Source organism: Tenrec ecaudatus, chromosome 1 (genome assembly GCF_050624435.1).
Source record: "Tenrec ecaudatus isolate mTenEca1 chromosome 1, mTenEca1.hap1, whole genome shotgun sequence".
Classification (NCBI taxonomy): Eukaryota; Metazoa; Chordata; class Mammalia; order Afrosoricida; family Tenrecidae; genus Tenrec; species Tenrec ecaudatus.
In genome coordinates, this window is record NC_134530.1 from 305,287,168 (window position 1) to 305,305,376 (window position 18,209).

Sequence of the window (18,209 nt, forward strand, 5' to 3'; positions counted from 1 at the left end):
TTTCTCAAATAAACTACCGGGAATTGCTTCTTTAAGTCACATCACATTGTCTTATAGGATTGGTCAACCTTCAGATAACGGGGAAAAACGGTAACTCTAAAACTTGTTTCCACTTTTCATACTCTCAGTTTTGGTGAAAGACATGGCAATTTCAAGAGGACCCCAAGCTGGACACCAGCACACGACAACATTATACCTTAGTTCAGGTGCTGGCCTATTGCACTGACCATGACAACAGTCTTGGTCATGAGTAAAATAGTATCCCCTGAATAATCCACCTAGAATTGTAGCGTGTGATCTTCCTTAGAAAAAGTCACTGAAGATGTAATTAAGGTTAGGATCTAGAGCTGATGCCATCCTGGATTAGGGTAGGTCCTAAATCCATTGATGAAAGTCCTCATAAGAGACAGGAAGGCAGTGACATAGAGCAGGGAGAAGGTTGTGTGAAGACAGGGCAGAAATTACGGTGTATTAGAGTTTAAATTCTAAGCATTTCATTTGGAGAAGACTACTTTTTCCAGGGACTTGACTCCATTTTGAGGTTTAATATCAATTTTGTCTCCAGTGAGTTCTTCCTGACCAGCAATGTAAAAAGATTTGCCTCAGGCAGAATGTGTTTGAAAGTGGATTAATAACCTTCCCCCACCCCCAGGCAACACACAGAGGTGTTTTACCTCTGGAATTATATTCTGGGAATTGAATCATGGGGGACAGACTCAAGTCAACTGGTATAAAATGATCCAGAAAGATGAAGCTTGACACTCTTCTTTGGTGAGTGGTGACTGGAGTCTCAAGCACTCATGAGAGGCCATCCAAGGTACAACTCTTGGTTTCTCGTTATTGGAAGGAAAGAAGAATAAAGGAAACTGGGAACAATTAATTCAACGAACTAATGGAGCAAGCAAACATCAACCTCCACTGAGACCAGAACTAGTTAGTGTTCAGTTACCACCACCTACTAACTAACTGCTCTGTACAGGATCGCAGTAGAAGGGCTGAGTAAAGTGGGAGAAAAATGCAGCCCCAAATTATAAATCATAAAAACAAACCCTAAGTTTTTAGGTCACAGAGCCCAGAGGCACCCCTTTGGTGCGGCCCTTAGTCACGCTTGAGTCTTGAACTGAACCCGCCGCATGACTCAGTTTCCATCCCAACAACTGGCCGGTCTCTAAGGGAACAACACCACAAGGAAGGTATGCACTTCTTAGAATTATCAACAATTTGAGATTAAAAAAAGGCAGCCTTTCCCCAAAGACAAAGTTCAGACGTGTTTGGAGAAACAGAAATCACAGTGTCGGAGTGGGGTAAATGATGTTTCACGAGGGTGGGGTGGGGGATGGCGATCAACGACATGAAGCGGAGGTTCTGTGTCTCTCACTCAGGCTTTCAGTCTCCAACATGACAAAATAAGAGGAATTCAGGCAGGAGACCAGCCTTATCACTAAAGAACTTACCCAAACCTATGTGGTTCCTGAGTTTTAACAGTGACTACTTCTTGAGTAGTGAATCATTATTTAACTGAGAAGCTCAGGCTCTTAAAAAATTAGGCTGTGGTCATATAGGAAATTCCACAAACTAAAAATAATATTCTATATTATGCTCTCTCATCCTGAAACTCCTTAGTCGAACAGCTAAGCTTCTGATGTACTGAATTTGATATAAAAAGCCTTACCTGTTTGGCTTTTGAGTTCTTCTCACTTGTACTTCCATCCACTCCTCTAAGAACACTGATGAAATCTCTCTTAGAGACAGTTGATATCAACTTCGCACGCTTTCTAATAGAGCCTCCGGCTTCTTTCACCTTTTCATCCACATTCTTTTGATGCTTCTGAACAGCATTAAATAATTGCACCACACCCCTGTGAAATAGGAAATAACCAAAACAATGCAGTTATGCAACAATCCCACTAGAATGTAAACCCTATTAGGCCTTGAACAAAGTATTCTCACCGTGTAGAAGAGAACACTATAGTATGTGCTCAAATGGCAAAATGAATTGCTAAATACATGTGAGTGAACATGCATCTCAATGAATGAAAATACATTTCAAATGCAGAGGACAGACAGGTAGAATGGTGCATGACTTTTGTCAGTCTTGGTCTTTCTAAACCAACTTCTGTGCAATTTGAACTGAAAATTGCTTTTAAGACAAATATTTATTTCTCAAAATACACTTCTGTAATAGTTGAAGAATTAAATGGTGTACCCTCTAAAAATATGTGTAAGTCTTAACAGGCATTCCTGTAAGGAATATCATTTAAAGTCTTTCTTGCAAGATGCTAGCTAACAAGACTGTATCAAGGTAGGGCAGTTCCTATCACTACCTGAAAACTGGTGTAAAAAAGAGGAAAACAAGTACAGAGAGCTGAACATGACAGACCCAAGGATAAGACTCCACGTGAGGATGCATCTATAAGCCAAAAACAGCAACATTCCCCAGTCACCAAAGCTAGGAAGGAAGCATGGCCTGATCTCTGTTCTTTCCGGTATTTTGTGACTGTAGCCGAGACACAGTGCACTGAAAAGAGCTGTCTGAGACAGTAGCCACTGGGTTCCAGACTGGTGAGAAGATGAAACATGGTTAGTCAAAATTGGATGTACTTTACACATCAAAGACTGGGAATAAAAAAGGGAATTAAAAATATCTCATTTCTTTATACAGATCACACCTGGACATGTTACTTTTTTGAACACACTGGGCTAAGTAAAATGTATTACTGGAATTAATTTTACTTAATGTGGGTACTAGAAGACTTTAAATTAATAATGTGTTGCTCTGCTATCTGACATTAGGAAGGACTCCAATGGCCTAATCATGATATCCTCTCCTCCCAACTGTGTTCATGGACAATTTCTCCCAGCCAAATCCTTCTCTCGGGCAGGGGGCTAAGGAAGACGGTGTGCCTGCCCTCCCTGAGTAGCAGCAGGCTTCAGCTTCCTGTCAGCTCATGGAAGTATTCAAACAAACGAATCTCATCTTCCAGCAAGCAGTGGACGTGTGTGATTTCAACAAAGCCTGCCACCCACAATGCCTGCTGCCTCTGTCCCCAAGAGTTGATCGGAGTGGTCCTGCATAGTGAGGTGACTTCCTCCCATGCACTGTGAGTTCATGTGACTGATAAACTGGTGATCTCATTTGCTCAGCATCAGACCCACTGGGGCCAGCTATCCCATAATACCAGGGCAAAAATCCTTCCCTCACCAATGGGGTCCAAGGTGAAGAGGAGGTGAGCAAATTACCTATGTGGCTCATAAACGATTTCTACTCAAAGTCACTGCTGTTGAGTTGGTGCCGACTCACAGCGACCATCTGTCACAGGGTAGAACTGGCCCATGAGTTCCTGAGACTGTCACCTTTGCACGAGTAGAAAGGCGCTGGCTTGAAACAGCTCGTCATCATGGCCTGCTGCTCTTGACGTGGGCAGCCCGGCACAGGGCCATGACGCCACCGGGGTTCCCATCTATCCCCTAGACAGTTCTTTACCCCATGGCGATCTCCTCTAGCTTTAAAGTGAACAATCTATGAGTTTTCTTCATAGTGACTGCTGGGACTGACAGTCCACCTGGGGCTCTGAGCATTCCTGCACAGCCCACTGGGTTTCAGAAGGCTGGAAGACTCTCATGCGGATCATTTCCCGTGAGCAGCCTTGAGGGATAAAACAGCAATGCTTGAGGCACAGCAGTCGTTTCCCAAGCAGAGTGCCCCTCTCCTGTCATACAAGCCACCACATGCATGGGCATCCATGTAGGGAGCCTGAAGGGCCCCGCTGGGACATGAAAGTCTGCCGCTGCTTTTGCCATGAGACAGTCCTTCTGCCAACAACCAAGATTCACAAGCGGCACCACCAAGTCAGAATCAACTGCACTGCAGTGAGTTTGCTTGTTTAAGGAGAAAACAAACCAACCAAACCCACTGCCATCAGGTCAATGCTGCATCATATTGACCCCTGTGGGTTTCCAAGACCTGCCTGCTGTGGAGGTAGAGAGCCCAGTCGTTCTTCCGAGGAGCTGCTGGTGGTTTCACACGGCTGAACATGTGGACTGAAGCCCAACTCGTAGCCACGGCACCGCCAGGGTTTCCATTTATGGAAGGATGGTAAAATTCCGGACCCTTCAGAACAGGGCCAGGACAAGAGTGCGACAAGGAAGACTGCGTAAGGCACGACGTTTAAGAGATGCCTCACTCTCAGGCTGGTGCAAGCACTGACCCTGTACTTTTCTGTGTGCTTTTAATGTATTCGTTTAGTTCTAAAAGAAACCCTATAGGCTAGTGCATTATCTTCCTTTTACAGAGAAGTAAACTGAGTAGAAAGAAATTAAGTAGCATGACAAAAGGCATGCAGTTAACAAAAGTCAGCACTGGGATTTGAACCTAGCACGTATAGCCAGATGTTCTTTTCTTTTCTTTTTTAAAGGTCCTGCAAGTTTAATCACGGAGCCAGGGACTGACATGGGACAAGACTTCAGGATGTGTGGGGAGAGGTCAGATGCTCACAGAAATCCTCTCTGAGGGCGATGAGTCACCAGACTACAGGGTAGGTCTGCTCCCTGCTACTGGGGACAATAAACTATTCCTCCCTGAGGCCTGCGACCAAGCCAAGCGTTCTCACCCTACCAATAATGATCTCTATCAGTTGAGTCAGGGAACAGGCCAAACTGACTCTGAGACATCCAAAGTTAAGTTATCCGCCCATCTTATCACATGTATTCCCCCAATTCCTCCTCTTACGGTTGCATGTATGTCCCTAGACCACCCCCTCTCATTACTGCATTACCTATACCACAACCCCTCCCTGTGACGTATGTCCTCACCTGTAATTAGGGGGCTTGCACGTCCCCAGAGAATATAAAACGCGTGGGCTAGCATTAAAGAGACTCTCTCTCCCTCCACGTGGACCATCGAGCGGGGCTGAGGTGAGCATGCTATCATGCATCGTGTCTGACTCCATTTATTTCAATACTTCGCTTCTATCTCTCATGCTCTCTATAACTTTACTATGATCTTTACTTATTGTCGCTGTACAATTGTGCCTACCAGACCCGTAATGATGTGTTAGGGGCTGGCTTCCCCTGATAAGGATGCAAGATGAAACTCTACCCAGATATTCTTAAGGACCACACCTCAATGTCATGCTACAACATCCCTAGTAGATTAAAAAATGGCCTAAACCAAGTAGTTAACAAAGAATTCAAAATCAATTCCACGAAATAGAACTGTTAGGTTTTTTTTTTTTATGTAGCAGTCTAGATATAATCAAGAAGCTTTCCAAGTCGTAGGACAATCTCCTGTCCTATGACCCCAACACATAAGTTATGCCTCTGTCCTAGGAGGGATGGCAATTAATAACTTGCACACATACAGATGAGTGGGCAGAGGCCACCCAGCAGCCTCCTTCTCACATTTATCTTTGGACACAGAGGACATCAAATGATTATTTGATGCGGATGATAAAAAATGCAGAGGGAAAGAAGCCCAACAGTGTTGCAATGCACGCAGGGGCGAATGAGACATCTAGCACCATGCATGTAGACAGCCATCACGGCAGAGGTCTGAATGCACTGTTCTTGAGGTTTTAAAAACAAGATGATCTGAAATAGGGGCATGAGGAATAAATAGTCACTTAGCACATTATACACACACCTCAAGAGACCTGTAAAACCTTTGGTTGACTACACCATCGACTAGGCAGGCTTAAGAATGAAATCTGGCCAGAAGGAGGCTGCCATCAAAGCTTTAGGATTTGATTGTTTTTTACAGGGCAAAACCCACTGTCTTACCTTGTGGCAATCCTCTGCAGATTTCTCTCTGTTTCTTTGTCTTTGACAACATCTGGCTTAACTCGGCACATCATTTCCCACTCACGCTTCTTATCAAGCTGTGTGATAAATATTGTCATGTGAGAGAATATCAGACATTGTTTAAACTGCAGCATGTTTTCATAGGCTCCTCTGTGAAAGGGCAAAAGTAATCAATCATCCTGGCTTAGTTTTTCAGAGGGACTTTTAAAAACCACCACAATTTGAGGGGTACAGTTCAGGGAGCCTGTGGTGAGCAGTTGGTGTGTCATGAGAGGCCCACTGTGAGTTCTGGGAGGCCTGACAGCAAAGGTCTGGAGGGTTACCAGTGTATCCCACCAGGCCATGCATGGCAGGGTGTGAGAGAGCCACATGGCTGGTCTGCCTTCACCACATCACCACAGGTATGACCGCAAACTACCCTCATGGCAACCACAAAATAAGCACAGTTGCTCTTTAGTAGAAAACGACTTTCTTGGACACAGTGGGAGGGCTTGCTGTACCTAACTTGAGCACATACTATACAGCCTCAGTGGTCAAAACCGCACGGTATTGGTATAATGACAGATACTCAGGCCGATGGAAAAGAACTGAAAACCCAGAAATAAAATCAGCACATAGACAACAGATCTTTAATAAGGGCTCAAAAAATACCAAAGGGGAAGTGGGTGTCCTATTCAACAAGTGGTGCTTGAAAAATGGATATCTACCGGCCCCAAAAATGAAGCAAGACCCATATCTCACTCCATGCACAAGAAAAAACTCAAGGTGGACCACAGACCTCGAGGTAAAAGCCCAAACTATTAGGGCTATTAATGAGGGAATCGGAGCAAACCTGAGAAGTTTAGTGCAGGGAATACATAGGCTATCAGAAATAGGGAAGGACACAAATATGGATGAGTCACAAATTGACAAGTGGGTTATGCTGAAGATAAAACACCTGTGTACATCGAAAGAATTCACTGAGAGTGATAAGCGAACCCATGGACTGGGAAAACATCTTTAGCAGTGACACATCAGACAAAGGTCTTATTACTACAACCTACAATAATCTGCCAACTTCCAAAAAGAAAAAAACTAATTGCCCACTGAGGAGGTATGTACAGCCACTCTGGAAATGGATTTGGCGATATCTTAAACAGATGGAAATTGACCCAGCAACCCCCCTACTGGGCATATACCCAGAAGCAGCAAGAAAGAAACCACGGCCAGACAGCTGCGCTCCAATGTTCATCGCAGCACAGTTCACAATTGCAAGGAGTTGGTAACAACTCAAAATTTCATCAACAGGCGAATGGATTAAAAATCTAGTACATACATGCAATGGAGTACTACGCATCCTAAAAAGCAGTGATGAATGCATGAAGCACATTTCTGCATGGGAAGAACTGGAGGAAATTATGCAAAGTAACCCAAGCACAAAAGGACAAGTACAACATGACTCCACCGAAGTAAGCTTAAAAACGCAAAAGGGGCCTAGGGAAAAGTCTACTGTATACATACATTCCTGAGGTGAGGCCCAGGGAGTATGGCAGGGGCCAGAGAAAATCCAGGGATACATATGGTAGCCAACTAAAGAGAAGGGGGGAAATAGGGGTAGCAGGGGAACAGGGCACTAACCCACCCAAGGGCAAGGTGTTGCTTATATCTCCACAGAGAAAGAAGGGCCAGACTTCAACTTGGTGCTCCAAGACATGAATGCAACATACCACCACGAAACAGGGAACCAATAGAGTCTGAGGGGCCAGTCCCAATCCCAACTGTGTGGACAGCCTTCCCTCCCCCATGAAGAATTCGCTTCAGAGGACAGCACTGAAGCTACAGCTCAGGGAGAAGGACATGTCTGATCAGAGTACACAGGAGCAAATGAAGGAGGAGAGAGAGGGGGGGGGGAGCACATCCTGGTCCACCAAGCCCTGTGGATGATATTCCCACTCAGAACAGCCAATGCACAAATAGGGCCATAGGACTGGCCCCACCACGAGACACGATGTCCCTCACTGACCCATAGTACTACGAGGGACAACACTGGAGACACAGTTTGGGAATTGTGCCTGATCTGACCTCACCACACCAAGGTGAAACACTAAGGGAGTATAACAGAACAGCAAGGGGAGCAGAGCAATGAAGTCCCCCAGAGAATACCAAAAATAAGACTTTGGGGTCAGGGCATTCCATCCCATCAGACTCAGCCAGAAAACACTCCTAAAGATCAGCAAACAGGTCTTGAACTAACTACAAGCTTTTCTTGTACTATTTACAGGCTTTTCTCTCTTTTTGTGTCGTTGGCTTTGTTGTGCTCTGTCTTGTTTTTGTGCACATTATTATCTCTGCAGGTCTATCTAGATACCATAGGCTGGATAAACAATCTGGAGGAGAAAACAACGGGACTGATGGTTCCCAGGAGACATCGGAGAGGGGGACGTGGGGGAAAGGAAGTGGTGTTAACCAACCCAGGGAAAAGGGAACAAGTGATCCAAAATCAGTGGCATGAGGGTATAAGAGGTCTGGTAGGAATTGACCAAGGGCAATATAACCAAGAGGAATTACTGAAACCCAAATGAAGGCTGAGCATGATAGTGGGACAAGAGGAAAGTAACAGGAAATAGAAGAATGAACTAGAAGGCAATGAGCATTTATAGAGGTCTAAATACAAGCATGTATATATGTAAATATATTTATATATGATGATGGGGAAATGGATCTATGTGCACATATTTATAGGTTTAGTATTAAGGTAGCAGATAGACATTGGGCCTCTACTCAAGTACTCTCTCAATGCAAGAACACTCTGTTCTAGGAAATTGGCATTCTATGATGCTCACCTTCCCAACACGATTGCTGAAGACAAACGTGTGCTTAAAGCAAAGGTGGTGAAGAAAGGTGACGGTGCACGGCTATCAAAAGATACAGCATCTGTGGTATTAAAGGCTTGAAGGTAAACAAGCGGCCATCTAGCTGAGAAGCAACAAAGCCCACATGAAAGAAGCACACCAGCCTGTTGATTATGAAGTGTAGATAGGATCAGGTATCAGGCATCAAAGATTCAGAACAAAAAAATCCTATCATTGTGAATGAAGGGAAGTGCAGCGTGAAGACCCAAAGCCCATCTGTAGGCAATCGGACATCCCATTACAGAAGCGTTTTGGGCAGGACACAAGCTAGTCAGGGTGCAGTATAGCCCCATGAAACATACAGGTTTCTTCTAGTTGTTTAATGCCTACTCCCCCACTGTCATGACCCCAATTCTACCTTACAAACCTGGCAAGAGCAGAGCATGTACACATAAGATAAGAACTGGAAACACAGGGAATCCAGGATGGATAAACCCCTCAGGACCAATATTGAGAGTAGCCATACCAGGAGAGTAAGGGAAAGGTTGGGGGAGAAAGGTGGAACCAATCACAATGATCTACCTATAACCCCATCCCAGGGGGGATGGACGACAGAAAAGTGGGTGAAGGGAGACATAATTCAGTGTTAGATAGACATGGAAAAATAATTAATAAATTATCAAGGGTTCATGAGGAAGGGAAGGTGAGAGAGGGAGGGGGGGGAAATGAGCTGATACCATGGGCTCAAGTAGAAAGAAAATGTTTTGAAAATGATACTGGCAACAACTGTAAAAATGTGTGTGACACAATGGATGGATTGTGATAAGAGTAGTATGAGCCTCCAATAAAATGATTTTTTTAAAAAAAGAAAATGACTTCTTTAACAGAATTATTAGAGAACATGTACCCATGTTTAAAGAAGCGCCGTCATTTCTAGAAGCATCTTATTTATACAATGATTATTTTTGTCTAGAGTAAATCATCTTAATATGTGTCTTCTCTCTGTGGCACCTGCTGGCCGATAGCCTTGCTACATACGAGGAGGCTTCAAATATGTCATGCCAAAAGTCGAACTAAAAGTTAAAGGAATTCCCCCATAAACTTTTTTGAAGCCCTCTTGCATAAGCCACACCACTCACAAATTACAACAAAGGGAAATTGTGCTATCATGCAGAAGCAGAAGGAGTTAGCAAAGAAGAAAATCCTACAGGCCCCATAATGCAGTGTAAAACGGTTCCCAGCAGCAGCCAGAGCCCAAGCACCTGACGTGGGACAATGCTTCTTGATGTCCCCTTCTCAAGCCAACGTTTCACCAACCAGCAAATATCCTGAATATGAAGAACGCAGCATCCAGAAGCTGGTAAGGGTCAAAACCAGTAGAAAGGACCAATGAAAATGTCTCCTTTTATCTCTTCTTTTCCTCCACTTGTGGACTCCTCGTTTTATAGTAAAGCACAGTAATCACAGTGTACCTTACTCCTATTCTCACTCCAAAGATGGCCCCGACGGCTTTCTAAGGGAAAAGATTCTTCCCCAAACCAGAGGTTCACTTTTAGTGGCATAAATCTCACTGTCATAATAATTCAAATCATTCCAGAAAAAAATTAATCATACTTTAAAAAGTAGTAAGTTCATTTTAAATGATCTTTAGTACTCTTGGGATAATGGGCATGATCCTCCAAACAGTTTTGGTTTAATTCTGAATATTTATGATTAGAAATCAGTAGCTGATAAAGTAGAAACTCAAACATTAAGAATTTTTAAAAAAATGAGCTGATACCAAGGGCTCAAGTAGAAAGCAAATGTTTGACAATGATGATGGCAACAAATGTGCTTGACACAATGGATGTGATAAGAGTTGTACAAACCCCCAATGATTTAAAAAAACAACATTAAGAATGAATGTGAATTTACACAGACACCACTTAAGAAATCCATACACAACCAAATCAGACCAGAATCCTGATCCACAGTGACCCTGTAGAGCTGAGTATGGAACTGGTTTTCCAAGGCGACATATCAGGTCTCTGGAAGCAAATAGCCCACGTCTCACTCCTGCAGAGTGGCTCGTAGGTTTTGCCGACTTCTTGACCAGCAACTGAGAGTTCATAAAACGAAACTCAGAAAATCCCACTCTTTCAATACCATTTTCCACAAACTTTTTGAGGTCCCCTCACTTACAAATAGCACTGAAACGTACAGCCATGTGTCTATCGTGTCTAACGCTCAAAGCCGTTAGAGATAAATTCCTCTTGGCAGCAAAATATTGTCCACAAAGGAGTATTAGGACTAGAGGCACTTTTTTTTAAAGCACTTTGCTTTTTCTAAAGCCTCTTCCAACGAGCTTTGAGATAGAAAACAAATATTCAATTTTCAGTTGAAAAGCTATCAGTAAGATTTAGAGACAAAAATTATCTTAAAGTCTAGATATGACTATTAATATTCATAATGTGAATATTAACTTAAAAATAAAGTGAATGTGTTCCCAAGAGCAGTGTTAGAAAAAGTTTCATCTTTAATTGGTCTTTCACAAAGAGCAACCAATATTAAAAATAAAGAAATACTTCACTTTAAAAAATAAGGGGTTGGTGAGTTAATGGAAATACGTCAATTTTGACCTATTTTTCTTTTACTTTTACCAATAAACAAACCAGTTGCCTTCATTATCAGTCCCAGTCAAGGAGAGTCCAAATGTGCAGAGCAGAAACTGTGTCCACAGAGCTTTCACTACATAATTTTTTAATTTATGTAGATTGCCAGGCCTTTCTCCGAAGGTACCTCTACTTTTCTGGTTAGCAGTAGAACACCTTAACCATTTGTACTACCTGGGTGCTCTTGGAAGTCAGCACTGCTAAAGAGCCAGCACAATTCAAGAAAATCATGTTTTTTCTTCTATCAGGAAATATTATTTCTCTAAATTTCAACAGAGACACTTCATCAAGTAAAAGGAATAAGTATATTATATCGTGCTTTCTTGATGCTTACTGGAAGTACACAATAGGAAATTCAAGTCCAACTTTTGAACATTAACAGATTATATAATCTAACTTCTGTTATTGGTGGAACAAAAGGCATAATGAATTCAAGTTTGTCTAGCAAGTTAATTATCTTATGACATCCTCACAGATAGTCTATTCACAGTGACCCTACAAGACACAGTCGAACTAACCCAAAGGGATTTCCAAAATTGCAATCTGTACAGAAGCAGGATACCCCATCTTCCTCCCCAGGAGCAGTAAATGGGTTCGAACTGGTAGCTTTTCATTTCTCAGCCAAGCCCATAACCACTGCACATTTAGTTTATATTAAAAAATAGATCTTCAACAGCAATAAAAGGAACATGTAACCTATTCAAGCATCAGGATTAGTTCAAGGCCTGATAAAATCAGAATATGAACTAACTAGAATAACAAATTGCTACAGAGAAGTCATTGCCATATTTAGAATGACGTGGTTTTAAAAGTATAAATTTCCTTGAAGTCACGTTTGTGTTGCTGTGCTTAGGCGATTAAAAGCGAACATGCTCAAAGGAATGATTTAGACTAACTTCATCTTGGTTTTTACCCTTATATAAACAGCAAGTTTAAACGCGAATGTCAGTTGGATAAACACGGCAAAGAACACTGTGGTAGAGAGAATTCAGCCAGGCAAACAATCTCATCTAAAGACGACTGCTGGACACACCTGTTTTCTTTTCTCGAGTCTCTCTTGCTTTAGCTTTTCTTTCTCCTTTTCCAGCTCTTTATTTTTGACCAGAATGGTGGGCTTACTTGTAGGAGTTTTTCTGTTAAGAATTCTAGCCATGGCATCTGCCCAGCCTGTGTTTGTCCCAACACTAGATTCAGCATCATTTTCATTTTCTTTGTCACAGGGCTCAGCATCCTCCTCATTGTCAGCTTCTATTGCTTCATCGTCGGAAAAGTCATCCTCTTCCACTCCACCGCTCTCTACAAAACAAACGAGTAGAAACAAATGAAACCTTATACTCTTAAGGAGAGGTTGCCAAGGCGATGGCCCATCTTTGGGGTCCTTCATGAAGCTAACAGCTCTCCACCTGTCTTCTGTAGGAGAGGACATCTGAGTCCCATTGTTGCCAAATCAGTGGAGACCAAGAGGCCCCCTCACCCACTGCCACCAGCACCCAAAGATCTGACTGATCATGCCGACAGGGGCGGCCAGAGCGGCTTCAAAGCCCGGCGGCAGGCAAAGGTCAATCCCATAGTCCTCAGTGCACTACTGCTGGCACGCTGGTGAGAGAGGCTGCCGAGGGCCCGTGGCATGCGACTTCATCCATGGACCTGGCGTGTGGTGCTCAACCACACCTGCAGCTCATTCGTAACACAAGTAACAGCAATAACGTCCATCTACCAAGCAAATGGTACGATATGATCCAATGAACTTCCCTGATGAGTTGACACAGACATTGAATCTACTCATGATATTATAATGAACCCACGAGCAAGAAGAACTACAATCTAACCTCACTTACTGCATATAGCTCGCATAAAAATACTGTTTTTAAGCTTTCAGGAAAAGAAATGATCTAACGAAGTAACATATACCCAAACAGATGACAGAATTACACTGTGGGCTGACAACGGAATGAAAATGGCAAGCTCCGAGGTGAAGATGCAAAGTCGTACATTATCGTCCCCATGGTGAGGATCCAGAGACCAGCTCATTTTACAAACCCGGCGTTATATGAAAATGGTGGCTGACCACGAAAGAGGAGAAACGAAAGATGACTACATCATTCTATAACTGTAGGATGCCATCACGTGTATCTGCCAAATCTCAAAGAACGGCCTGTCCGAGCTAATGCATATGTTGTTCACGCGCCTCAGTGTTTATTATTACCAGATGAATGCTCAAAATAAAGGTTAAAATTTTAAAAATACTTTTATTGGGAACTTTTACATCTTTTATCACAATCCATACATTCCTCCAATGTGTCAAGCACATTTGCACATTGTGTTATCCCAGGTAGACTAGAGAAACAAGTTCACGGACACACATATGTGTATAAGGAAGAGGTTTATATACAAGGGCAATTGTAATTTAAGAACACATCTCGGACTGCTGGGAAGATGGCAGAGCTGGGGACCAGCATACTCTGAGAGCTCTTTTGAACAAAGCGGGTTTTGTGTCCAGGTAGAGTGAAATATCCCCCCACCCCCCACGAGAGCACCCCACTGCCACCCCACACATTTGTCCTGAGCCGGGGCCTCAGTGATCCAGGACCCGATTCGTGGGACATCTTAGCTCACTAGGCTGCCGCCATCAAGGCGGCAACTAGCTTTAGCCCCACTCCATCCCCAGACAGGGGCCCCAAGCCTGGTCCCCAAGCAGTAGTGGCGGGAACCCCTACAGCAGCTGCCCACTCGCGGGACCACACTAGGAGAGAAGCTTCCCTTTCCCGCAGTTCCCCTCTCCCCACATGGCAGCAACCTGCCCTTGGGTCTGCATCCCTCCCTCCATTCATCCAAGGCCCGGGTAACTGAACTGCAGGTCCGAAAATCCATCAATATTATATACCACATTGAGAAGAAAAAGGATAAAAACCATACGATAATATCCATAGATGCAGAAAAATAATTTGACAACATCCAACACCCATTCCTAATTAAGACACTCATGAAGAGAGGATTGGAAGGTAAGTTCCTCAAGCTCATACCAGTTATCTATGAAAGGCCAATGGCCAACAACATAGTCAATGGAGAAAAGACAAAAACAATCCCACTGAAAAAGGGTACAAGACAAGATTGCCCCCTGTCCTCATTTCTATTCAGTATAGTTTTGGAGGTTCTGGCTAACAACATAAGACAGTGGAAGGCCATCAAAGGGATCCAAATGGGAGAGGAGGAGGTGAAACTATCGCTATTTACAGACAACATGATCTTGTACATTGAAAACCCCAAAAAACTCCACTGCTGGAGTACTTACAGCAATAGAGGAATATGGAAGAGTGGTAGGATACAAGATCAATAAAGAGAAGTCGGTAGGTTTTACTATACACATCGGACAGGACAATGGAAGAGAGGATTAAGAAGGAAGTACCCTTCACAGTAGCTAAGAACAAACTAAAATACCTAGGAATATATTTAACGGAAAAAAAAAATCTAAACTATAAGCCCCTACTACAGGAAACCAAAAGTGACCTCCACAAATAGAAGAACATTCCCTGTTCATGGATTAGAAGGCTTAACATACTAAAGATGCCAATCCTACCTAAAGCACTTTACAAATTCAATGCTATACCAGTTCAAATATTATCAACCTTTTCTTATGGAGAGGGAAGAAACTCAGAATTAGCAGAGAACTCAAGAAGAAGGACACAGTTGGAGGACTCGCCTTACCCGGCTTTAATGCCTATTACACAGCTACAGTGGTCACAACAGTGTGGTACTGGCACAACGACAGACACTCAGACCAGTGGAAAAGAATAGAAAGCCCAAGAATAAAACCATCAGCATATAGACAACTGACCTTCGACAAGGGTCCCAAAACTATCAAGTGGGAAGCGGATGCCCTTTTTAGCAAGTGGTGCTGGAAACCATGGATATCCACGTGTAGAAAGATGAAGCAAGACGGTTACCTCGCCCCATGCACAAGAATAAACTCAAGGTGAATCACAGACCTAGAAGCTAAACCCCAAACCATCAGGACCATCAAGAAGGGAATTGGGATTAACCTCAGAGCACTGGGCCAGGGAGCTCATAGGCTCACTGCAATAGGGAAGGGCATACATACACAGGTGAACTAGAAATCGACAAACAGGATTTAATAAGAATAAAGCACCTGTGCACCTCGAAAGACCACCAAGAGGGTGACAAGACAACCCACAGACTGAGAGAGGATTTTTAGTAATGACACATTGGACAAAGAAAGGGCTCATTACTAAAATCTACAACACCATCATGACCTGCAAAACAAGGAAAACAGTTATCACCCTAAGGAAGTGGGCAAGAGAACTGAAAAGAACTTTTAATAGAGAAGAGACCCATATGGCCAATAATATATGAGAAAGTGTCCTAGGTCCCTAGCCATAAGCAAATCAAAACAACCATGAGATACCACCTAGCACCCCTGAGGCAAGCCCAATTCAGCAAATCAGAGAGCAACAAGCGTTGGAGGGGCTGTGGTGAAGCAGGAACCCTCCTCCACTGCTGCTGGTCGTGTAGATTTGTACAGCCATTGTGGAAAGCAATCTGGCAATACTTAAAGCAAATGGAAATTGATCTACCTTGTGACCCAGCCATCCCACTACTGGGCATATACCCGGTGGAAGCAGCAAATAAAACACAACCAGTCATCTGCGCTCCAATGTTTATTGTGGCACAATTCACAATTGCAAAGACTTGGAAACAGCCCAACTTTCCATCGATAGATGAGTAGATTAGTAAACTGTAGCACGTACACACAATGGAGTACAATGCAGCACTGAAAAGCAAGGACGATCACATGAAACACATCGTTTCGTGGGAAGAGGTGGAAGGAATTGTTAAGCGAGGTAAGCCAAACTCAAAAGGACAGGTATAACATGAGTCCACTGAGGTAAGTACAATCAGCACGCCAGGAATAGAAGAATAGACACCTATCTCGCAATAAACAGGTGGAAGCTTAGATAGTTGGAGGGAGGGCAGACCACACACATGACAGTCAAACATAAAGAAGGAGAAGGGGAGCAGGTGGAGGGTGAAGCTGGGTGGGGAGAAACTGAGTTGATGGCACGGGGGGGAACAGGGCACTAACCCACCCAGGGGGGAGTACTAGCTGTGTCCCCACAGAACTGGAACATGCATACGGACTCCACCACGACACGCCAAACCAGGAGGGCAACGTATCGTGTGGAGGAATCCACACAGAGAATGGACCATAGGCCGGCCCTAACCAGAATTAGCCCGACCCCCACCATCGAAGGAGTACCCAGAAAAAAATAAAAATAGATCACCTGGTGTGGGAAAGGAACTGACCTACCACACCACACCCAGAAGGAAGCTGAAGCAAAGGAAGGTGGAAGAACAGAGCGGAGCAAACCTGGGCCCACCAAGCTCATATAATCATAGCCTGGCCCGGAGGGTCCAACATAGAGAGGACCATGTAGCCGGCCCCACAGCAAGATGCAACATCCTGCACTGATCCAAGACCCTACAAGGGATAGCACCGGAGACACAATGGGGGATGTGCAACTGAGCTGCCCCCCCCCCCACTGAGGCAAAGCACTGGGGGCGTGCAATGGAGCAGCAGGGGAAGCAGAGCAAGGAGGTCCTGAGGGAGTATAAAGGATGCACTTTGGGGCCAGGACGTGGCACCCCATCAGACGTGTCTGGAAAACTCTCCTAAAGGTCAACAAACAGACCTTAAACTACTAACAGGCTTTTCTTTTCTCTGTGTTTTTGTTTTGTTTTTTTCTCTTGTTTTAAATTTTGTATGTCAGTGGCTTTGTTAGTTTGTCGGTGTTGCTACCGTCATCGCCATGTTCTTATGTGCCACTCTGGTGCTGTCAAAGCCGTTCCCAATTTTATGTACATATTAATAAATCTGCAGGTCCACCTAGATAAGATAGGCTGGACAAACAATATGAGAATGGGATCAACGGTTCCAGAGGGACATGAGAGTGTGGGAGGTAGGGGAAGGGTGGAGGTGTTGGCCAACCCAGGGACAAGGGAATAATGAGTGGTTCAAAACCAGTGCCAGGGAGGAAATGGGAGGACTAGTAGGGAGGGACCAAGGGCGAGGTAACTGAGAAGAATTACTGAAACCAGAATGAAGGCTGAACATGGTAGTCGGACAGGAGGAAAGCGTATGGAAGTAGAGGAAAGGAGTAGGAGGCAAAGTGCATACAGAGAAGCCCAAATACACACATGTACATATGTAAATACATTTATGATTGTAGGGGAATAGACCTATGTGCATATGTTTATAGGTTTAGTAGTAGGGTAGCAGGTGGACATTGGGCCTCCTTGTGCACATTCCCTCAATATAAGAGCACCTTGCTCAGCTAAACGGTCATTTCCCACCTTCCCGACAAGATCGCTGAGGGCAGACGTGTGCATAAGCAAATGTGGTGAAGAAAGCTGATGGTGCCCGGCTATCAAAAAATAAAGCATTTGGGGTCTTAAAGGCTTGAAGGCAAACAAGCAGCCATCTAGCTCGAAAGCAACAAAGCCCACAGAGAAGCACACAGGACTGTGTGAACACAAGGTGTTGAAGGGATCAGGTAGCAGACACCAAAGAACAAAAACCATCGTGTGATCACCACATAAGCACTGAAGACGAATGTGTGCATAAGTAAGTATGGTGACGAAGGCTGATGGTGCCTGGCTATTGAGAGATATAGCGTCTGGGGACTTAAAGGCTTGAAAGTAAACAAGCGGCCATCTAGCCCAGTAGCAACAAAGTCCACATGGAAGCAGCACACCAACATGTGTGATCATGAAGGGCCGCGGACACCAGGTTTTAAGTACCAATGGCGAGTGGGAAAAAAAATCATATAATTGTGAATGAGGGGAGCGCATTATGGGGACCCAATGTCCATCTGTAGACAACTGGACATCCTTAAAAAGGGGTAGTGGGGAG

General features: G+C 43.9%; 1 protein-coding gene across 1 annotated transcript in view; it reads right to left on the bottom strand.

The window, feature by feature from the left end:
* Positions 1-18,209, bottom strand: part of LOC142427297 (RRP15-like protein) — a 43,333-nt gene that overhangs the window by 10,857 nt on the left and 14,267 nt on the right. The window contains exons 2-4 of the mRNA XM_075532536.1: positions 12,315-12,577; positions 5,779-5,876; positions 1,673-1,859 (exon numbers count right to left, since the gene is read on the bottom strand). Of these exons, the coding sequence (XP_075388651.1) occupies positions 1,673-1,859; positions 5,779-5,876; positions 12,315-12,577 (548 nt within the window). The remainder of the gene's footprint in view (positions 1-1,672; positions 1,860-5,778; positions 5,877-12,314; positions 12,578-18,209) is intronic.